General features: G+C 38.4%; 1 protein-coding gene across 1 annotated transcript in view; it reads left to right on the top strand.

The window, feature by feature from the left end:
• hibch (3-hydroxyisobutyryl-CoA hydrolase) overlaps nt 1–19,171 on the top strand; it is a 128,341-nt gene extending 109,170 nt beyond the window's left edge. Inside the window, exons 10-14 of the mRNA XM_043692857.2 lie at nt 18–70; nt 10,000–10,081; nt 12,260–12,379; nt 12,922–12,955; nt 18,826–19,171. Coding sequence (XP_043548792.1) covers nt 18–70; nt 10,000–10,081; nt 12,260–12,379; nt 12,922–12,955; nt 18,826–18,941 — 405 coding nt within the window. The 3' untranslated portion in view covers nt 18,942–19,171. The remainder of the gene's footprint in view (nt 1–17; nt 71–9,999; nt 10,082–12,259; nt 12,380–12,921; nt 12,956–18,825) is intronic.
• The last annotated feature ends 2,184 nt before the right edge of the window (nt 19,172–21,355 follow it).

Here is a 21,355-nt window from a genome sequence, read left to right as displayed (position 1 = left end):
CTTTCTCCTTCCAACAGTGCAAAGCTGATCATAAATTTGTCTTGGCAGAGCACATGGACAAGATTAATAGGTAATTTATAATAATGGATGCTATTTTTGTATTTGGACTTAACTGTGTGCCACTGCTAATGTTTATGACTTATATTATCCTACCTCTTCAGAGATTGTTTTTTAAACTTAAATTCAACTTTGGCATATTTATCATTGATTGCTGAATATAATCAATTATCTATATGTTGTATAAAAGTAATTCCAATGCAGTGTTCTTTGGGTAAATGTTAAATTTTAAGGAAAAGAATTGTCATTATTTAATTTTTGATTTGTTTATCTACATGGAGAAAGGTGTAGTATTTTTAGTATCAATTTAGTATTTTGGTTTCCGTCTTCATCTCCATTTCAGCCTTTCTTCGGGGATAACGGCAAAAAGAAAAACACTGTTTACTCAATTTAAGTGCAGATGAATGTAAGAATTTATAAGCAGTAATGTTTTTTCATTCTATTGGTATGGCAGTACAGGATCACACAACACAATTTAATGTTGGTTCATTGTACACATTTTTCAGCTATATCTTTTTAACCTATGAAATACCGTAGAACTCAGTTGTAGATCTTTTCATGCCTAATCTCGATGCTTCTTGGTAACTTCGTAATGAAATGTGTCCTTTTGTACGGCAGGAGTTTTCTCTTTTCACTTGAAGGATAAAGCTTTTCAGTAACTCGCAGGTTGCTGCAGTGACCTTCTTTGAAAACTAGGATGACCAGTGATTTAGATAATCAATGTAGCAACGCTATCTTGATAATCTAATTACAATAAAGGCACTTTGAATTGTTACACGAAACATCCAGATCAGAAATTTCTTAGTTAAATCCCTGGTCTCACTTGAATTTGCTGTTCTTGGCTGGAGCATCTGTGGAGGCATTATATTTGGCCTCATTCCATTCATCAAGGATGGGAAAAATCAAAGTTCCTTGTGGGAAGGGCAAGTTCTTCTTTGCAAAAACCAATGAAGAGTACAATTTAAACCCTGAAAGCTTGGAATGTAAGTACCCAACTTTTACAGCTTAATCATCGATCTTTCTTATATTCAAAATATTTTTAAACTATTTCTAATTGCAAAACCATCAGGTTAACTTTTTAAAAATTCCATGCAATGCTGAGCTTAGTGTTTCACTTTAAAATAAATTTGCCCAATTAAAATCATAGTGAAGCCAATTGCAATGATCCACAGCATAATAGCTCAACATGAAAGTTTTGATCAAACATGATTAACCCATGCCTATTCCCTATAATGTGGGTAACATACTGACCTTTTATTGACTGCTTGTTTTGAATGATGCTCATAATCGACACAATTCACAGTAATCCTTGACTGCATGCAGTGGCTCAAAATTGAACTTGGTAACAACACTAAAAGCAAGCCTGGACTGCCTAACGGAGAGATGCACTGAGTCTGGAGGAGGTCGTGTCAGTGTTCAAGGAAATGAATCTGATCTGGGAAACAGTGAAAAATGAAATAATGTGGAAGAGCACAGGATCCAAGGTTTTCAGATAAAGCACTGGAGGCCTTGGTGATGCAGCTGGAAAGTAGGAGAGTTTCCCTTGTGACTGCAGGAGGCCAGGCACGTGCTGAAAAGGCAATGCAAGGAGAGAGATTAATGCCAAGGGTCAAGCCCCAAGCACATAGATGCAAAACTGCAACAAGATAAGTGACCTCACATTGTAGTCAAGGTAAATGTATGTACCTTCAAATATCATATCCTAAAATCTGTATCAGTAACCTCAGCTACTCAAACCAGCTACTGCTCAAATCAATGAAATAATTCAAATCAGAGACGCCACGTGCCCAACATCATACTCGTTTTCCTGTCATATGCTATATTTCACTGAGTGTTGTTGCGAGTTTCACTTCTGTAACCCACAGATTTTATACACTGCCAAATATTCAATCATGACAGGCGAGACAAAGTGGCTCAGTGGTTAGCAGGATCCCAGGTTTGATTCCAGCCTTGGGAAACTGGCTGTGTAGAGTTTGCACATTCTCCCTGTGACTGCGTGAGTTTCGTCTGGGTGCTCTGGATTCCTGCCACAGTCCAAAGCTGTGTGGGTTAGGTGAATTGGCCATGTTAAATTGCTTACAGTGTCCAGGGATGGGTAGGTTAGGTTGGTTAGTCATGGGAAATGTAGGGTTACAGGGAGAAGATGAGAGTTGTGGGTCTGGGTCTGGGTGGGATGCTCTTTGGAGGGTCACTGTGGATGCCATGGGCTGAATGGTGTGCTTCCACATTGTAGGGATTCTGTAACAGCTACATCAGACAAGCAGATAGCACTGCATTCACTGGCATACTTCCCTCTCTCTTGCAGGACTAGGTGGTGTACGACTGAAGTCAGAAGGAGCAAACCAGAGGAGTATAGGCACACTGCATTGGCTAAACCCCATGGAGGTTATGACACAGGCTATTATTGGGATATCACGACTTCAGTAAAGGGGTTGAAACTGTTTGGTCTGATGGTACCCTCATATCTGATTGTGCGCCTCTACCTCCCTTTCCTTTTGTCTCTCACTCTCTGCTGATTAGCAAACTGCACCTATGTAAGTGTGCACCTGTTATATTTCTTTGCCCACAACCTTTTTGTATATGTAAGATAATACAGACTGGCCAGCCAATAAAGGAAAATCAAAAAGACATCATCACTTTATTTCTCACACTCAGCCAAAAGCTTAAATATGAGCAAAGTGCATATCTTAGAGGATTGATGATGGCAGAGTGGTAGATAGGATCTATGTGGACTTTTAACAAGGTTCCTCATGGTAGACTGGTTAGATCACATGGAATACAGGGAGAACTCGCCATTTGGACCCAGAACTGGCTCAAAGGTAGAAGACAGAGGGGGGTGGTGGTGTGTTGTTTTTCAGACTGAAGACCTATGACCAGCAGTGTGCCGTAAGGATTGGTGCTGGGTCCACTACTTTTCTTCATATATCTATAAATTATTTGTATGTGAACATAAGAGGTTCAGTTAGTAGATTTGCAGATGACACCAAAATTGGAGGTGTAGTGGACTTTGAAGAAGGTTACCTCAGATTGCAATAGGATCTTTATTGGATGGGCCAATAGGCCGAGGAGTGGCAGGTGAAATTTAATTTAGATAAATGTGAGGTGCTGCATTTTTGAAAAGCAAATCAGAGCAGGACTTACACACTTAATGGTCAAGTCCTGGCACGTATTGCTGAACAAAGAAACCTTAGAGTGCAAGTTCATAGTTCCTTGAAAGTGGAGTCACAGGTAAAAAGGGTAGTGAAGAAGACGTTTTGTGTGCTTGCCTTTGTTGGTCGGTGCATTGAGTATAGGAGTTGGGAGGTTATGTAGGGAGGACATTGGTTACGCCACATTTGGAGCTGCATGCAATTCTGGTCTCCCTGCTATAGAGTCATAGAGATGTACAGCACAGAAACAGACCCTTCGGTCCAACCCATCCATGCTGACCAGATATCCCAACCTAATCTAGTTCCATCTGTCAGCACATGGCCCATATCCCTCCAAACCCTTCCTATTCATATACCCATCCAAATGCTTCTTAAAAGTTGTAATTGTACTAGCCTCCACCACTTCCTCTGGCAGCTCATTCCATACACATACCACCCTCTGTGTGAAAACGTTGCCCCTTAGATCTCTTTTATATCTTTTCCCTCTCATCCTAAACCTATGCCCTCTAGTTCTGGACTCCCCGACCCCAGAGAAAAGACTTTGTCTATTTATCCTATCCATGCCTCTCATGATTTTGTAAGCCTGTATAAGGTCACCCCTCAGCCTCTGATGCCTCCAGGGAAAACAGCCCCAGCCTGTTCAGCATCTTCCTATAGCTCAAATCCTCCAACTCTGGCAACATCCTTGTAAATCTTTTCTGAACCCTTTCAAGTTTCACAACATCTTTCCGATAGGAAGGAAACCCGAATTGCAATATTCCAACAGTGGCCTAACCAATGTCTTGTACAGCCACAACATGACCTCCCAACTCCTGTACTCAATACTCTGACCAATAAAGGAAAGCATACCAAATGCCTTCTTCACTATCCTATCTACCTGCGATTCCTCTTTCAAGGAGCTATGAACCTGCACTCCAATGTCTCTTTGTTCAGCAACACTCCCTAGGACCTTACCATTAAGGTGTATAAGTCCTGCTAAGATTTGCTTTCCCAAAATGCAGCATCTTGCATTTATCTAAATTAAACTCCATCTGCCACTTCTCAGCTCATTGGCCCATCTGGTCAAGATCCGGTTGTAATCTGAGATAACCTTCTGCGCTGTCAACAACACCTCCAGTTTTGATGTCATCTGCAAACTTACTAACGATACCTCTTAGGGAGGATGTTGTGAAACTTGAAAGGGTTCAGAAAAGATTTGCAACGATGTTGCCAGGGTTTAAGGGTCTGTGCTGTAGGGCGAGGCTGAATAAGCTGGGGCTGTTTTCCGTCGTGCATCAGACACAAAGGGTTGACCTTACAGAGGTTTACTAAATCATGAGGGGCACGGATATGGTGAATAGCTAAGGTCTTTTCCATGGCGTGGTGGGTCCACAATTAGAGAGCATAGGTTTCAGGGGAAAGGGGAAAGATTTAGAAGGGACCTAAGGGGCTACCTTTTCATGCAGATGGTGGTGCGTGTATGAAATGAACTGCCACAGGAAGTGGTGGAGCTGGTACAATAACAGCATTTAAAAGGCATTTGGATGGTTATATGAATAGCAAGGATTTACAAGGGATATGGGCTAAATGCTGGCAAATGGACTAGTTTAGTTTATGATACGTGGTTGGCATAGATGAGTTGGACTGGAGGGTCTGTTTCCATGCTGTACACCCTTCAGTCTGTGAGTCTATGACAGATTACAGATAAGTTCTACAGGAAACATCATGAGTACAAGTGGGGTGCAGTGAGTGAGAGTTTTTTGGTGGGGACAACGGACAGGAGTTTACAAGTACAGCATAGGTTGTAGTAGGCTTTCACCACAGAGAATTCAGATGTGCATGTTGATGATGCAGGCTACAGAATAACAATACTTGTATGGTACTTTGAACATAATAAGATGTCACAAAACAAATCACAGGAGCTTTATAAAGTTAAGTTTGATACTGTGCCGTGTGAGGCAATATTGGGGTAGCTGATCAAAACCGTGATCAATTAAGATTTTAGGGAGTATCTTTAAGTAATCTTTGACAGGGAATTCCATGTTTTCGAGCCGAGGAAGCTAAAGCACAGCTGCCAGTCACGAAGCAACTAAAAGCATGACAACAAAGAGACCAGAATTAGATGAGTGCATGCATCTTAGAGAATTGTGGGGCTGGAGGAGCTTAACATGATGGGGAGGAACAAGATCAAGGAGGAATTTGAAAACAAAGATGAGCATTTTAAAATTGAGTTGCTTCGCCACAAGCTAGATTAGGTCTGTGAAGATATGGGTGATAAGTGATCAAGACTTGGTGAAAGGTAGGGCATAAGGAGTAAAGGTTTTGATGATGTTGAATTTATGGAGGCTAGATTGCGGAAAGCTGTACAGGAGTGCTTTGAAATAGTTAAGTCGAGAAGTAACTAAGACATTGATAAGAATGAGCAGGCCAGCAATGTAAGGCTTGTGTGGAGTCAGACAATAGCACAGAAATTTAAATAAGCCATTTTAGTGATATTTGGATATGTGGAATCTCATTTTAGAATTGAGTATGAAACCAGGATTGCAAGTGATCTGGTGCGGCACAGACAATTGGAGTGAGAGGGGTGAGGTTTGTGGTGGGATCAAACACAGTGGCATCAGTCTTCCCAATATTTAATTTGGAGAATTTTCTGTTCATCTAAAACTGGATGTTCGAAAAACAGTCTGATAAGTTAGATATGGTGGAGTGTTGGGAAATGTAGTGATTAAATAGAATACACTGGATGTCAGTTTGCTCACTGAGCTGGAAGGTTCATTTTCAGACATTTCATCACCATCCTAGGTAATATCATCAGTGAGCCTCTGGACGAAGCACTGCTGATGTTTTCTGCTGTCTATTTGTAAGTTTGGATTTCCTTGAGTTGGTGATGTCATTTCCTGTGGTGACATCATTTCCAATGGTGATGTCATTTCCTGCTCTTTTTTTCTCAGGGAGTGGTAATTGGGATCCAAGTCAATGTGTTTGTTGATAGAGTTCTGGTTGGAATGACATGCTTCTAGGAATTCTGTTTGGTTTGTCTTCGGATGGATGTGTTGTCCCAGTCGAAGTGGTGTTCTTCCTTATCTGTATATAAGAATGCTAGTGAGAGAGGGTCATGTCGTTTTGTGACTATTTGATGTTCATGTATACTGGTGGCTAGTTTTCTGCCTGTTTGTCCAATGTAGTGTTTGTTACAGTTCTTGCACGGTATTTTGTAAATGACATTAGTTTTGCTTGTTATCTGTAGAGGGTCTTTCAAGTTCATCTTGCAGGCTTCAATGATTGTAGACACAATCTGTTCAACTTTTCCTCATTATGCAATCCCTTCATTCCAGAAATCAACTTAATGAACTGTTGCTGCCTTCAATATAAATATATCCCTGCCAGAAATAAGGAAAGCAAAACTGTATGCCATATCCAGCAATAGTGATTGTTCTAATTTCCTTCTTTTTGCCCAAGTATGTTTTTTGTGTCATCTACTGTGAAAACAGATGCAAAAAACTGTTTCAAGCTACTGTAATTTCTTTATATTCCATTATTAATGCCCCAGTTTAATTCTCTAAGAGACTACAATGACTTTAGCTACTCTCTTCTTTTTTATGTACCTGTAGAAGCTCTTACTGTCTGTTTTTGGTTTAGATTTCCTGCTTGTGTATTCATTTATATTGCAAGACTGAAAAGAACTATTAAATATCCAGAAAAATAAATTAGTGTTTGGGTTGCAATTTCACAAATGCCCTCTACAGGTGAAGCAAGACATCTCTTCTTTTATATTCCACCCCCTTGCTAATCAAGGTTAACCTTCTATTTGTCTTCCTATCATTTGCAATACTTGCATATTAACTTTGAGATCTGGGTGTCCTTGTACATACAATGTACCGCAGTGTCTCTCCACTTTAAATAATATTCTGCTTTTCTACTCTTCGCATCAAAGTGAATTACCTCACATTTTCCTACATTTTATTCCATTAGCCATAATTTTGTCTACTCATGTAACTTATTTTTTTTTCTTTGCAGACGCTCTGTGTGGAATTTCATGTCTTCCCTTACAGCATGTTTGCTCGCAGGGGCATTGAATAAGGTGGGGTGGTGCTGGCTTGTTGATACTACAGACCTGCCAACTCTGCTGCAATTAACTCAAGGCAACATCACACTGCTGCTGGTATTTTGCAAATGACAATAGGATAGTCACATGCTTGGAGACCAGAAAGCATACCCTTGTGTTTTCACCCTTAAATCCATTAATTCTCCTGATATACTTTCTCTCATGATAGTGATTTTTGTTTTATTTCCTTTTGCCCTTCCATTCTCTTCTATTTACATCAGTATGCTTTTTGCGTCTTCTACCATGAGGACAAATGCAAAATACTTGGTAAAAACTTCTGCCATTTCTTTATTTTCCATTACTAATTCTCCAGTTTTATTCTCCAAGAGACTACACTAACTTATGTACTCTCTTCCTTTTTATATACTTGCACAAGTTCTTTCTGCCTGTTTTTAACTTTTTCTGCTAGTTTATTCACTTACGTTGCAAGAACAAAAAGAACTCTTAAAAAGTACCTTCCAGGAAATTCAGCCACTGTATTGGAGCTGAAAGCTACAGGGATTTTTTAAGAGGGCAAAATGGAGAGCAGGAGTTGATCTAGGCAGTGGTAGATAATAGACATCAGAGATTGGTTGCAGGTGAGCTGCAGGGAAAGTGAGAGGACAGGTAATAATATCATAACGGCAGATCTCTTGGCATCAATAGCTGCAAGCAGCAAGTGATTACTGTCATTCTAATAGTCTTTATTTACTGTCATTCTTGGTTAGTTTCTAAAAAAAATTCCCAATCTGTTGGCCTATTACTAATTTTTGCAGTATTGTATCCCTTTTATTCTAATTTTCTACGATAAACTATTTTCATTAGCCGCACAAGATGCAACTTTCTCATAGTCTATCTTACTTATTCAAATATACCTTTGTTGAGTGCTGAAATATCTGCCCGAATATCTATCACTGATTTTTTACCATCTTAATTTTACCTTGAGCCAACTTTGGTTTGTCATGTCAGAGCTGAAAATGTGTTGCTGGAAAAGCGCAGCAGGTCAGGCAGCATCCAAGGAACAGGAGAATCGACGTTTCGGGCATAAGCCCTTCTTCCTGAAGAAGGGCTTATGCCCGAAACGTCAATTCTCCTGCTCCTTGGATGCTGCCTGACCTGCTGCGCTTTTCCAGCAACACATTTTCCGCTCTGATCTCCAGCATTTGCAGCCCTCACTTTCTCTCTTATCATGTCAGAGATCTGCTGTATCTTTTTTCATGTGACTGTATCTTTTCTCATGTGGCTGCATGTCTGTCATGGATCACATGCTGCACACTGAATGTCTGTCATACACTGGAGTCATCAACCATGTTGTCAGTAGGATCATCCATTATCCACCTTTTAATTTCTCAAGTGATGGCTTCCAACAATTGTCACAGTTGACTGCTGCAGAATGAAGACAGCATAACTGATACCAGGGTGCTAGGTATTATTCTACATGATTCATTGCTTGTGGTCACATTACAGTTGGTCTGTGAATGTTGAAATCCTTTTTGTTCTTTCTTAAGTCAGATAGCACCTGTGCAGTTGTATGCGTGTATTTCTGGGAACCCTGCATCATGGAAAAGCCTGCATTCATAGGAAATATGTGTGGTCACTTTGCATGCTTTCTCTGACAAACAACATTAAATGTAGTTAGCTCTCATAGAAGAGAGCGCCTTAGCAATCTCCCTCTTGTTGTAGCAGATGGCGAACCAGAAGCTGTTGCGAATGTCTGTAGCTACAATCTGTGAGTAACCAGGTATATTAAACGTTTATGGCAATTGTCACGAGTAATGAAGTCCCTTATCCAGTTCTGAAGTTCTAGATACATCTGAGGAGGAGGCAAATTTCACTCCTTCACTAGAGTTTAGATTATCAAGTTATTCCCTGACACGTATGAACAGGTATGGCCTCTTGTTAATAATACCCAGTCTTGTGAGTATGCTCATGAGAGAACAATTTCATGCAGAAGCATGTAATGAGCAAGCAACTTCTTAGTATGAGCATACTCACAAGACAGTCCCCCTTGGACAGCATTATGATTTGGAGAATAAAGCTGCACAAGGAACTAAAAATGAGGAAAAAGTGGGAGTTTGCACGTTCTCCCCGTGTCTGCGTGGGTTTCCTCCGGGTGCTCCGGTTTCCTCCCACAGTCCAAAGATGTGCAGGGTCAGGTGAATTGGCCATACTAAATTGCCCGTCGTGTTAGGTAAGGGGTAAATGTAGGGGTATGGGTGGGTTTCGCTTCGGCGGGTCGGTGTGGACTTGTAGGGCCGAAGGGCCTGTTTCCACACTGTAATCTAATCTAATCTAATCTAATCTAATCTCCCAGCAAGTAACCTATAAGTAATTGATTAACTCTTTTAGTGGTAGAGCTGAATGGTTCTTCGTGCTGCTTAGCATGTGTTTAGCTGTGTGAGTTTAAGAGAAAGCTATAGTTAAGTGCCCAGCTGAAAAATGGCAGCACAGCTTATGTTGCATATTGTTTGACATCATATTCTGCCCGCTCTCTATACTTCTAGTGGGCATTCACTGTATGTGTTTATTGTAGATATAATTTTTTAGCTGATTTTGTGAAGAAATATTCAGTTATGTTAATTAATCATGTAGAAATAGGGCTTCATAGTTTCCAAAGATTATCTACAGTAACCTTTAAAACTTTAGGTATCAAAACAACTCGCTATTATAGTTTTTTTCAGATCATTGGTCCATTACAATATGGACTTTTTACCTGCTTATGTTTTCCAGACTTTTTAAAACCAACAGTGTTGAAGAAATTCTACAAAATCTGATGGAAGACGGTAGTCCATTTGCACTTCAAAATTTAGAGGTATGTTACTTTAGATGGACAGAATTTGAACATTGTATACAGTTAGTAAAAGCCACAGCTGTATATCAATTCTCTTGTAATTTAAAACTAATATTAAGCTATAATGCATTCACTCAGATGGCCTACCATTACACTGGGCAATCCTCTGGAGATAAACATTCATTTCTGGATCGGAACTTAAAGCATTCAATAATTGTTTCTTTGTATATTGTGACATTAAAATATAAGAAGCATTACTGATTTTGGAGAGAGTTCAGTAAGAATCCTATACTTTTCATGACTTAGTTACCTTAGTACATATCAATTATAGGAACAGGGGGAAGTCAGTCAACCCATCAGCTCTGCTCTGCCATTCATTTAAATCATAACTGATCATCTACCTCAATGCCATTTTCCTTGTGATCTCTATATGCCTTGCTGCTGTTCGTCTCCAGAAACGTATCAAATTTTGTCATGTTTAGACCAAGTCTACTGTAATGAGATGGGGAATCCAGACCAAGTGTCTTTTAGCGCATTATTGCTGTGTACATGCTGACTGAAAGCAGTGTCAATAACAACTTTTGATGATTGCTGATCATTGAGTGTAGGCTGATTTGGCAGTTATTGGCCAGCTTGGATTTGCCCTGATTTTAATGGCATGGCATGCATGAGCAATTTTCCACTCTCTCAGTTCGATGGGAGTGTTGCAGCTGTACTGGAACAGCTTGGCAAGTGACATGATTAGTTCTGCAGCATATGTCTTCAGTGTAGAAGTGCTGAAATGTTTCAGAATCCTTTTATAGTGCTTTCAACTGTTCCCTGTCATCACATTAAATAAATTGGTTGAAACTGACATGAGGTGGTAATCAGCAGGAGGTTCCTTGATCAAATGCCATGAAACTTCATGGGTGCAGAGTTAATGTTGATAGCTCCTAGGGCAACTGTCTTTCAATTGAATGCTCCTATGCCATCACCTCTGCTCTGTCCCACTGGCAGGACCGACCTAGGGATGGTGATGATGGTTTCTCAGAAATTAGTTGTCAGTTATGATTCAGTGACCATGACTGAGTCAGGTGTCGATCAGTCTGGGGGATAGCTCTCCCAAAGTTGACTCAAACTCCCAGATATTAGTAAGGAACTCTATGTGTGGTCAGAAGGGCTGGGTGTGCCATTGTTGTTTCCAGTGCCCAGGCATTGTGGGATGGTCTGTCTGGTTTTATTTCTTTTTAAGTTTGTAGCAGTTTGATATAACTGAGTGGCTAACTAAAGCATTTCAGAGGGACTATGTTGTTGTGCATCCAGTTCCACATCTAGGTTCAACCTTGATAAGATCACCGTCAAGATTAGAGTGGTGCTGGAATCAGTCCTGATGAAGGGCTTTTGCCCGAAACATCGATTTTCCTGCTCCTCAGATGCTGCCTGACCTGCTGTGCTTTTCCAGCACCACTCCAATTTTGACTGATCTCCAGCATCTGCAGTCCTCACTTTTACCTTGGTAAGACCATCCCTGAGGGACATTACTTAATTAGTTTTGACAGTAGTTTCATGGTCACTATTACTGTGACTAGCTATTTAATTCTAAGTTCATTAATTAATAGAATTTAAATTCCCCTAGCTACTGTGGTAGGATTGGAAACTACATTGGCAAAGCATTAGCCTGGACATGTGTATTGGTAGCCCGTTACTTCTTTCCTACCACCTCCTAATAAACTGAGGTTGCTGGTGGATAAGTAACTTTTCCTTTCTTAGGAATTGCACAGTAGTTCGGTTCAGTCACACACTTAATCATTGGTCTGTGGTTAAGTGAAAGCAGAAAGCAGAGGTAATATTATAGTTGACCTCAGCAGCCCTGGACAAGAAAAGGATCAAATTTGATTAGTTGCTCTGTAGTGTCCCCCAATTAACCAGGACATGTTCAGTAGTGATAAACTACACTAAATTGTTGACACTTGTTTACTAATCTTGAACATAGCTTGTATCATAATGAGAAGTTAGGATTAGTTTGGTTCTATAGGTGCTCATAATTATCCAGTATTTCATCTTGTTTTCAGTATGGTGTATGAAGTGTGACATGAAAAGGTCTTGTCTTAAAATATTATTTCGCATTACAATCTTTGCTGTTGTCATTTCTTCCAAAAAAATGCAATAATCATCTTTTAGCAGACACCCTATATTTCATGCTTTTAATTTTTTGTATAGACATTGAAGAAAATGTCTCCCACGTCTATGAAGATTACTTTTCAACAGCTTCAAGAGGGAGCCACAAAGAATCTGGCAGAAGTTTTAGTTATGGAATACAGAATTAGCCAATCTTGTATGGTAAGATCATGTCAGAGATACAAACAGAACCTCTTGTTAAAGGACAATTAAACAATAAATTTGTTGATTTTTTTTGCATGACATTGCAAGTGCCTGCTACATGCTGATAAATTGTATTACTAAATGCTGGAGTAGAATCTGCTTAATTGCAATTGAGCCTGACAAGCATATAGTTTTTGTTCAGTATTATATTAGATGAAAATAAGACATCTTTGTTGGAAACAAAGCAACCTTGTAACATAGACATGTAGCCACATGTCCAATTGTGTCCTTTATAAAGTGCAATACTTAAGCATTACTTTGCAAGCAATCTTTCCTGATATTTGAGGTATTATTAATAATCTTGAGAGTTAAGTTATGCAGTATTAGAATGAGGCATAGGTGCATTTAATGTTTATCTTTATCACATTGACATTAACTGTTTCCTCAGATATTTTTTGGGATGTAAACTTTGGGGTACTCCCATATAATCATCAAATGAGATGAAAAAAGCTTTTACATGTAATACACAGTGTTCATACTTTGCAATTTATCCCTTTCAGAGAGGCCATGATTTTTATGAAGGTGTGCGTGCAGGTAAGCTTATAATCCATTATAAGGTTTTCAAAAAGAAGTTAACTCTGTACCTAAGCAAGGTCTGTCTTGGTGGCTGAACAGATATGTGCTGTTAGATATTTATTAGATTAGATAAATCAGCAGGTCCTCAGACTCAGTCGCTGCTCCCTAAAGACTCAGCTGACCTCAGCTGCCAGTATTCGGGTACCACAACTGTCCTCTATTCTCTGGTTTGGGAAGGGGGTGGGGGTAGGGGCGAGTGGAAATACAGTTGCAATTATGTAGCATCTTTCGTGATCACAGAACACCTCAAAGCACTTTCCAGTCAATGAGTATGTTTGAGGTGCAACCACTGTAAGAAATGGGGCAGCCAGTCTGCACACACCAGCCCCCACAAGCAATATTGTGATATTAATCAGATAACCTGATTTTATGATGTTGGTTGAGGGATGAATTTTAGCCACAAAATAGAGGACAGTTCCCTGCTCCTTCTCAAAGTAATACCATTGGATCTCCTGTATCCACCTGAGAGAGAGCAGGTGGACCTCAGGTTTTGTCTTGTCCAAATGTTGGCACTTTTCACAGCACAGCATTACATCTGTAGTGCATTAGTATGGCAGCTTTCACTATTGTATTTCTGCTCAAATCCTGATGTCAGAACCCTTAACCTTCTGACTCAATAAGAGTTGAAAAGTGTGGTGCCGGAAAAAGCACAACAGCTCATCTGAGGAGCAGGAGAAGTTTCAAGCATAAGCCCTTCATCAGTAAGAGTGCAACTAATGGAATCATAGCTGACTCTAAGGGTAAGAGGAAAAGATTAACAAATACTGATTGCTATTCAGATATCCCTTTTGAGATGCAGAAGGATTGGATCACCAATCAACAGCCATGCTAAAACATCCTGAGTTTTTAAGTCAAAAGTTTGGCCACTTAGGACAAATGCGGCAGAGCCTTTAACTTGTGTAGAACTGAAAAGGTAATTGAGGAGTGGAGCATTGTTCTTTGTTTAAATCTCAAAAGGCTTTATATTTTTAAAAAGACAATTTCTATTTGAACTATTTCAGAGCACATTGACTGGATGCTCTTGGTAACTGATCATATCTGGTTTGTTATTTGCTTACCTTCCCTATGTAATTTTTAAAATTTGTTCATGGAATACTGTAAGCATCATTAGGTAGACAAGCATTTATTGCACATCACTAATTGCCCTGGAGAAAGTGACGTTGAACTCCCTTCTTGAACTGCTCCAGTCCTTGGGGTGTAAGAGCACCCGTCATGCTGTCTGGAGGGGAGTTCATGGATTTAGGCCCAATGACAGTGATGGAATGATGAAATTGTTCCAGATCAGGATGGAAGCTAATGTGGGCTGGAGGGGGACTTAATTGCAGGTGATCCTGTTTGCATGTGTCTGCTGTTCTTGCTCTACTGGGTGGTAAAATTCGCATATTTGGAAAGTGCTATTGATGGAACTTTGTTGAGTTACTTCAGTGCATCACTTAGATGCTTCACACTTCCGCTACTGTTTATTAGTGATGAAGGGACTAAATGCTAAAGGTGGAGATGGTTTACAAATGAAGTGGACTATTTTGTCCTGAATGGTGTCAAGCTTCTTGAATATTGTTGGAGCTGGTGTGAAGAATATTCCATCATATTCCCGGTTTATGTTTTGTGCATGACAAACAAGCACTGGGGAGTCGGGATATGAGTTACCTGCAGCACAATTATTTACTGTGAATGTTACCTGCCATTTGTCAATCCAAGCCTGGATTGTGGCCGGTCTTGCTACATATGAGCAAAAAATGATTGATTATCAGTTTCACTGTTGCAAATGGTGCTCAACATTGTATAATCATCAGTGAACATCTCCACTTCTGACTTTAGGGAAGATCATATTTACCAAGTAATTGTCCATTGGATTTGGGTAATGCCTATGTAACTAATCAGACAGCACAAATTGTGTCACAATACACAAATAAAAGTTTGGGAAATTTGAAGTTCAAAATTGATTGTATTACTTAGGAGTTTATGATCCAGTCATTTATAGTATTTACTGATCTTTTAACAATATTGTTTTGTATCTGATATTTTATAAATTATATCTTTTGAGTCTCTTGAATTTGTGTTTCTTTTATGATTCAGATTGAAACAACTGAGTACTTGGGCATTAAGCCAAAAACCAATTGATAACTTACATTACTCAAATCTGATGAGTCATGTTCCAAAAATAATCCCACTAGTGTTCCCCAGAGTTAATTTTTTTCATTCGGTAACACTTGTTCTTATAACCTTTATTCTCTCATATTTCTACATATTTACAGCTGTAATTGCCAACATTGCAAATTTATTTCACCTATCAGATGTCATTCGGATGCGATATGATGAAAGAATAAAATTCTGCCCTAATTGTAGTACACTGCAGTTTAAAACAGAATAGATGAGGAATGGGTTTTAGTAGGGGAGATTTCCTTTCAGTAAAAAGATTGAAAGAGCAGGTGTAATAGCAGGAAAATCTGATCAAATGATTTGAATGATCTGACAAATCACTTGAATAATATCTGTAATTAATTGCTTTTTAAACCCTGAAGTTAGTTGTTGTTCTTTAAACTCCCAACTCTTACATTCCATTAGCCAGGCTTAGATTTTGCTGGAAAAGTAACAGCAGTTTGATGATGCATGGCATTATTAATGTTCATATCAGCTGTTAAGTTCAAATGTTAAAAGATATGCCGTGAGTTGTGAGTCTCCAGAACATGTTGGTCAATATCAGAACATAACTAGGAACAGGAGTAGGCAGCTCAGCCCCTTGACCCTGCTCCATCATTTAATACAATCCTAGCCGATCTCATCTCAGCCTCAGTTCCACTTTCCATACCTTTCAATGTGGGTCTCTACTCTACATCTTCAGTTTGTTTCTGGGATATGGATGCTGCTGGCTGGTCAAGCAGTTATTGCCACATGCTGAGAAGTAAATGAAGAAGTTGGTGCTGAGCTGCCTCCTTGAACCTCTGCAGACCTTGGTGTGTAGGAGTAACCATAGAGCTGTTTGGAAAAGAGTTCCAGGATTTTAATCTCGTGACAGTGAAGGAACAATGATAAATTCACAAGGATAATGTGAGGCATGGAGGGGATCTTGCAATCGCAGATATTCCCACATACCTGTTTCTCTTGTCCTTCTAGGTGGTAAAGGTCCCAGATTTAGAAGGTACTGTTGAAAGAGTCTGGATGCATTATTGCATGGTATAGATGGTACACTATGCTGTCACTGTGCATCGGTGGTGAAGGACTATAGGTTGAAAGTGATGGGATGCCAGTCAAGCAGACTGTGGTGTCATGAATGGTGTCAAACTATGTTTGACCTGATGACATGTATTTTTGGAGTTGCACTCATCCAGGCAAGTGGGATGCATTTCATCACAATCTTGGCTTCTACCTTGGTGATAATGGACAGGCACTGCATAAACATGACCTAAGTTATGTGCTACAGAATTCACAGCCTCTGACCAGCTCTTGTGGACACATTTATATGGTTGAGCCAGTTCAAATTCTGGGCAATAGTAACCTCCAGGATATTGTTAGGGGGGATTCATCATGATAATGCCATAGAATGTCAAAGGGAAATTATTAAATTTTTCCTCAGCTTTTAATCATGCATGGATGTGCCTTGTAAGGGAATTTGCAGGTTGGTGGTATTCCCATGTGTAGGCTGTCTGTGGCCTTGGCCATTAGCTTGGAAGTTGTTGACTAAAGAGACTTAGTGAATTCGTGCAGTGTCCCTCACTGCACCTAATAAGCATAAGTGGTGGAGAGACTAAATGTTTAGATTTGGTGCCAGTGAAGTAGCTGTTTAATCTTGGATATTGTCAAGCTTCTTAAGTGTTGTTGGTGCTGCATTCATCCAGGCAAACAGGGTGTATTCCGAAAACACTCCTCCCTTGAGCTTTGTAAATGGTGAACAGACTTTAAGGGGTCAAGTGTTGTGTTACTCTGCAGGATTACCAGTCTCTAACCTGTTTGTATCCACTGCATTTATATGGCTAGGCTAGTCAGGTTCTGGTCAATCATAACCCCAGGATATTGATAAAGGGCAATTGAGTGATGATAATGCCATTGAATGTCAAGGGGTAATGGTTAGATTCTTTCTTTTTGGATAAAGTCATGCATTTCAATGGCATCGACATTACTTTCCATTTGTCAACCCAAACCCAGATATTCACTTGAATATAGAAGATTAAAAGAATAATCTAATTGAGATCTATAAAATTATTGAAGGAATTGATATGGTCGATAGAGATAAACTATTTTGTCTGGTGAGGTCCAAAACATTAGGCAGAATCTTAAAATTTGAGTAGGCTATTCAGGGATGACATCAGAAAGGTCACAAAGGGTAGTGGAAATCTGGAGTTCCGCTTTGAAATTTTCAACTGATCTAGCCTAAGCCAAGATTAAGAGACTTTTGTTAGGCAATCATGTTAAGGGTTAGAGACCAAAGGTTAAGATACAAATCAGCCATGACATAATTAAATGATGAAACTATAAGACCATAAGACATAGGAGTGGAAGTAAGGCCATTCGACCCATCGAGTCCACTCCGCCATTTAATCATGGCTGATGGGCATTTCAACTCCACTTACCCGCAGACTTAAGGAACATGTTTATGCTCCTGTGTTTCATTTATGCATGATTTGTCTACCAGGCCTACATAGTAATAGTATTTGCATTGCTTCCTGGACTTTGCCTGAAATTTCAATACTTAAGCAAATTGCATTACGCATAGAGAGTGTATAAATTCACAGGATTTTTGCAGAATATTTTATAGTGCTAAAAAAACAGAAAGGAAGATAATTCGACAATGACAGATTGAATCTGATGGTAGCTAATCTACAGTGGATTACAAGGAAAGATTATTGCTTTACACATTTTCACCCAAATTGTAAGTCTTAACCAGGAGCTTTCAATTAATCTATTTTAAATCTCGTAGTGCAGAATGTTCATAGATACATGTCCAATGGAAATTTGATGTTCTTTATGAAGGGCCTTACATTGTACTAAATAAATTCTACAAAGTGCAGCAAAATATATTGCTGTTTTATAAGAGAGAAAAACAAAACTATTCTTTTGTAATAAATTAACAATTCTGATGAAATTGACATGGACTATCAATTAATAAAAGGACAAAAATCAACACTGTTAAGAAATTTAACATTTAACTTAATAAATAAAAACGTTTTTCAGTCAATTGCTGTGTTAAGCTAGTTCTGGTTGAGTTGAGACAGGAAAAATACTGGTGAGAATTAGCACTCTTAAACTCCCAGCATCAAACTTCTGATCAAGAGGTATAAAAGAGCAACATAAGCAAGATCAGTGCAACCTTTTTCAGTGTAGAAGCCATTTTTGGTTTGCAACATATTCAATCTCTGCGGTAGTACATTTCTGGGTGAGAATGAACTTTGACTGCATATTTTATTCTCAGTAGTGTGGTATAAATATATAATAGAGAGTGTATGAGTGTAGTCAGAACTATATGACAGAAGCGCAGGATCAATAATCATTGAGATACTCAGAGAATGCCAATGAGATATAGTTTCCTCACAGATATTGAATTATTAGTCATCACTACTGTTGGCTAGGGCTATCAGATGATCATTTTGTGACCAAGGTAGTGACTAATGAATTGACTGAACATAAAGAAAGACAATCAGAAGAGTATATGGCTTCAAATGACTTTGAGGTGTAAGTAGAATAAAGTGTAACAAGCGTATATTTTTTTTGTGCTCCTAATTTTTCCCCTCTGTATTCAAGCTATTGTTTAAACAATATTTGTAGTCCTTTGATTCCAGAATAATCATTGCCATATCATTCTTTATGATAATATATTTTCTCTGTCCTATCAGTTCTGATCGACAAGGATCAATCCCCGAAGTGGAAGCCAGAAACTCTAGAAGAGGTGACAGAGGAGTATCTGAAGAGTTGCTTTCAGTCACTTGGAAGCAAGGAACTCAAATTGTAACGTTTAAGAATTATTTCAAGAGATATGGGCATTATTGCGTTTGTTGCCGTTTCCTAATTGCCTTGAGAACCTGATGAAATGGATAAATAACTTGGGAATTGAAAAATAATTTTATGAATGGGTTTGCAGTCTGTTTTTCTCTTCATGAAGTTAACAGGCTTATTCAAATCTGATGCATTTATCAAGTGAAAATATTGTATTACATATATAATAAATATACTGAAATTCTAGCTTTGTGTATTTTTGCTGAGTCATGGGTATCAGGTACCATGTATTTATGTAGTGCCATTCATTTAGAAAATGCTCCAACTTCACAAAGGTAAAACAAAACTTCTTGCCATGTCAAAAGAATATGTTATTGGGAGGGCTGACCTAAAGCTTGGACACAGAGGGAGAGGTTTTAATGATAGTGTTGAGTTAGGAAAAGGCTTTTATTCAGGGATTTGAGAACATGCAGTCTCATGTGACCTAAAGTACAGCTTCAAGTGATATGGTGACAAAACTTGTGATGATGGGTAGGGATTATAAGAGCATGTGCCATGATAGAGCAGTAAGGAACTTGATAGATCGAGATCAGAGGAATGGTGATTTTGGAAGGTGTTGTTTTCTGCAGCATTGGAAGAGGTAACAGAAGAGGTGGACACATTCATGTCATAATATAAACAGTTATTTGGAAGCAGCATATAAAAAGAATTTTGGATAGGCTACAATTCACAGAAAATGGAAAGCTAACTTGGTGAACATTGCAATGAGTTCCCCCTTCAAATGATTTGGATGGCCATTCTACCAGATTGAAGTGCAAATATTTTGTTTTGCTTAAATATATTTATAATTTAATTTTAAAGAAACTGGTTCATATGTTTAAAGAAAAGAAATGCTCAGCAATTGAATATTCTCTATAAGGTAAGTAATTCCGTGAGAAATATATCAATGAGGGATTATTTATGTAATATTCAAACTATTCTGTAATTCCTAGTGGTCATGAATCTGTATCCATTATGAGGTATGATCATGTCATCATCAATAAATTTACTGATGCTTGTGAGAAACAGGAGACCAAACTCGACCAACAGAAGTTAATTCTGAACTGTTGCATAGTGCTAAGAGTCTAGTGTCAACACAGTTTTGCTAAAACAAATGTTCGGAAAATTCATGTATTCTGAATTCTGCCATATGTTTTGAGCTAATGTATTGTCTTGAGGTCATCATGGAATTAAGCTTCTGGATTGGCATTAGAACATTCAAACAGCTTATCATTCCCTTTACCAAGTACTCAGTGCCAAATTGAATGTGAAAAGATATGATTTGTAATATCTTGAGTGGATACAAGGGCATAGCATGGATGAGATTTTCATTCAGAAGATGAATATTATTGATAAGATATACCTTTGGAATTTTTAATTAAGTGGTAATGTTTTCACTAATATAAATTATTACTAGGAGTAGAGTTTACAATCAGTACAATAGCTGGAAATATAATACAGTACTATAAAGGAGAAGCCATGTACTGATTATCACAAAGGTATGCTTTAGTGGCAATGATGAGAAGATGCATTGAGAGAATAAGGGTTTAAGTTCTTAAATACCCAATGCTTTTTTAAAATTCTTTCCTTGATATCTGTTGTGGGAAATTTGATTCTTCTTCTTTTATTCACCTTAAAGTATAGTTTAGAGTATATTTGATGACAGTATTTCCATAGTTTTCTGTTGGTTCTGATTTCCTGCTCTTGAAGATAAAAGAAGAGGATCTTCAGTACCTAAAAACATAAATATTGCTAGGTAAGAAAAGAGTCATGATCCATCTAATAGTCTTTCTATCCTGTTAGATGCATGACACAATGAAAATATAGCTGTTGACTTCATATGATGAAAATTGTGTATTTAAGATAAATCACCACCTATCTCCCAAAAGAAGATATACAAGCTTGCAACATTGATTTTGTGCTGCCGAGTTATCAGCTGTTCTTCTGTATTGAATACCATAATATCAGCCTTCAAGCTATCATTGTGCCAATTTCCTGATCTTCTCAATTGAACACATTTCATGGATGGTAAGAGAGGCTCTAAAATGGTAAGTCTTCAATGAGAAAGGTAGAGGCACAATCTCAGGATGGAGAAGATTGTCTTGTTCAAGTGTGATATGTACAAACCATCAATAATTTCTATTTAAAATAGATATTAAAAAGTCATATTTAAATAAGCAACACATAGAAATGATTATACATAGTATAAATACAAATACATCAAATAATTTGCTTTAAATTTGACATACAGTATTGTGATGAAGATTTGTAATATCAATAATTTTACAACTTGATTTTTAAATAGTGACATATGTGTTACTTTGTGGAGAGTTTGAAAAAAAATGTTGAAACAATTCTTCCAGAACTGTGTTTCTCAACCAGTTTTGTTTT

The sequence above is a fragment of the Chiloscyllium plagiosum genome, unplaced genomic scaffold (genome assembly GCF_037043375.1).
Source record: "Chiloscyllium plagiosum isolate Xiang-an unplaced genomic scaffold, Cpla_swu_hap1 HiC_scaffold_7, whole genome shotgun sequence".
NCBI classification, from domain to species: domain Eukaryota; kingdom Metazoa; phylum Chordata; class Chondrichthyes; order Orectolobiformes; family Hemiscylliidae; genus Chiloscyllium; species Chiloscyllium plagiosum.
This window is presented reverse-complemented; position numbering and strand designations above follow the sequence as displayed.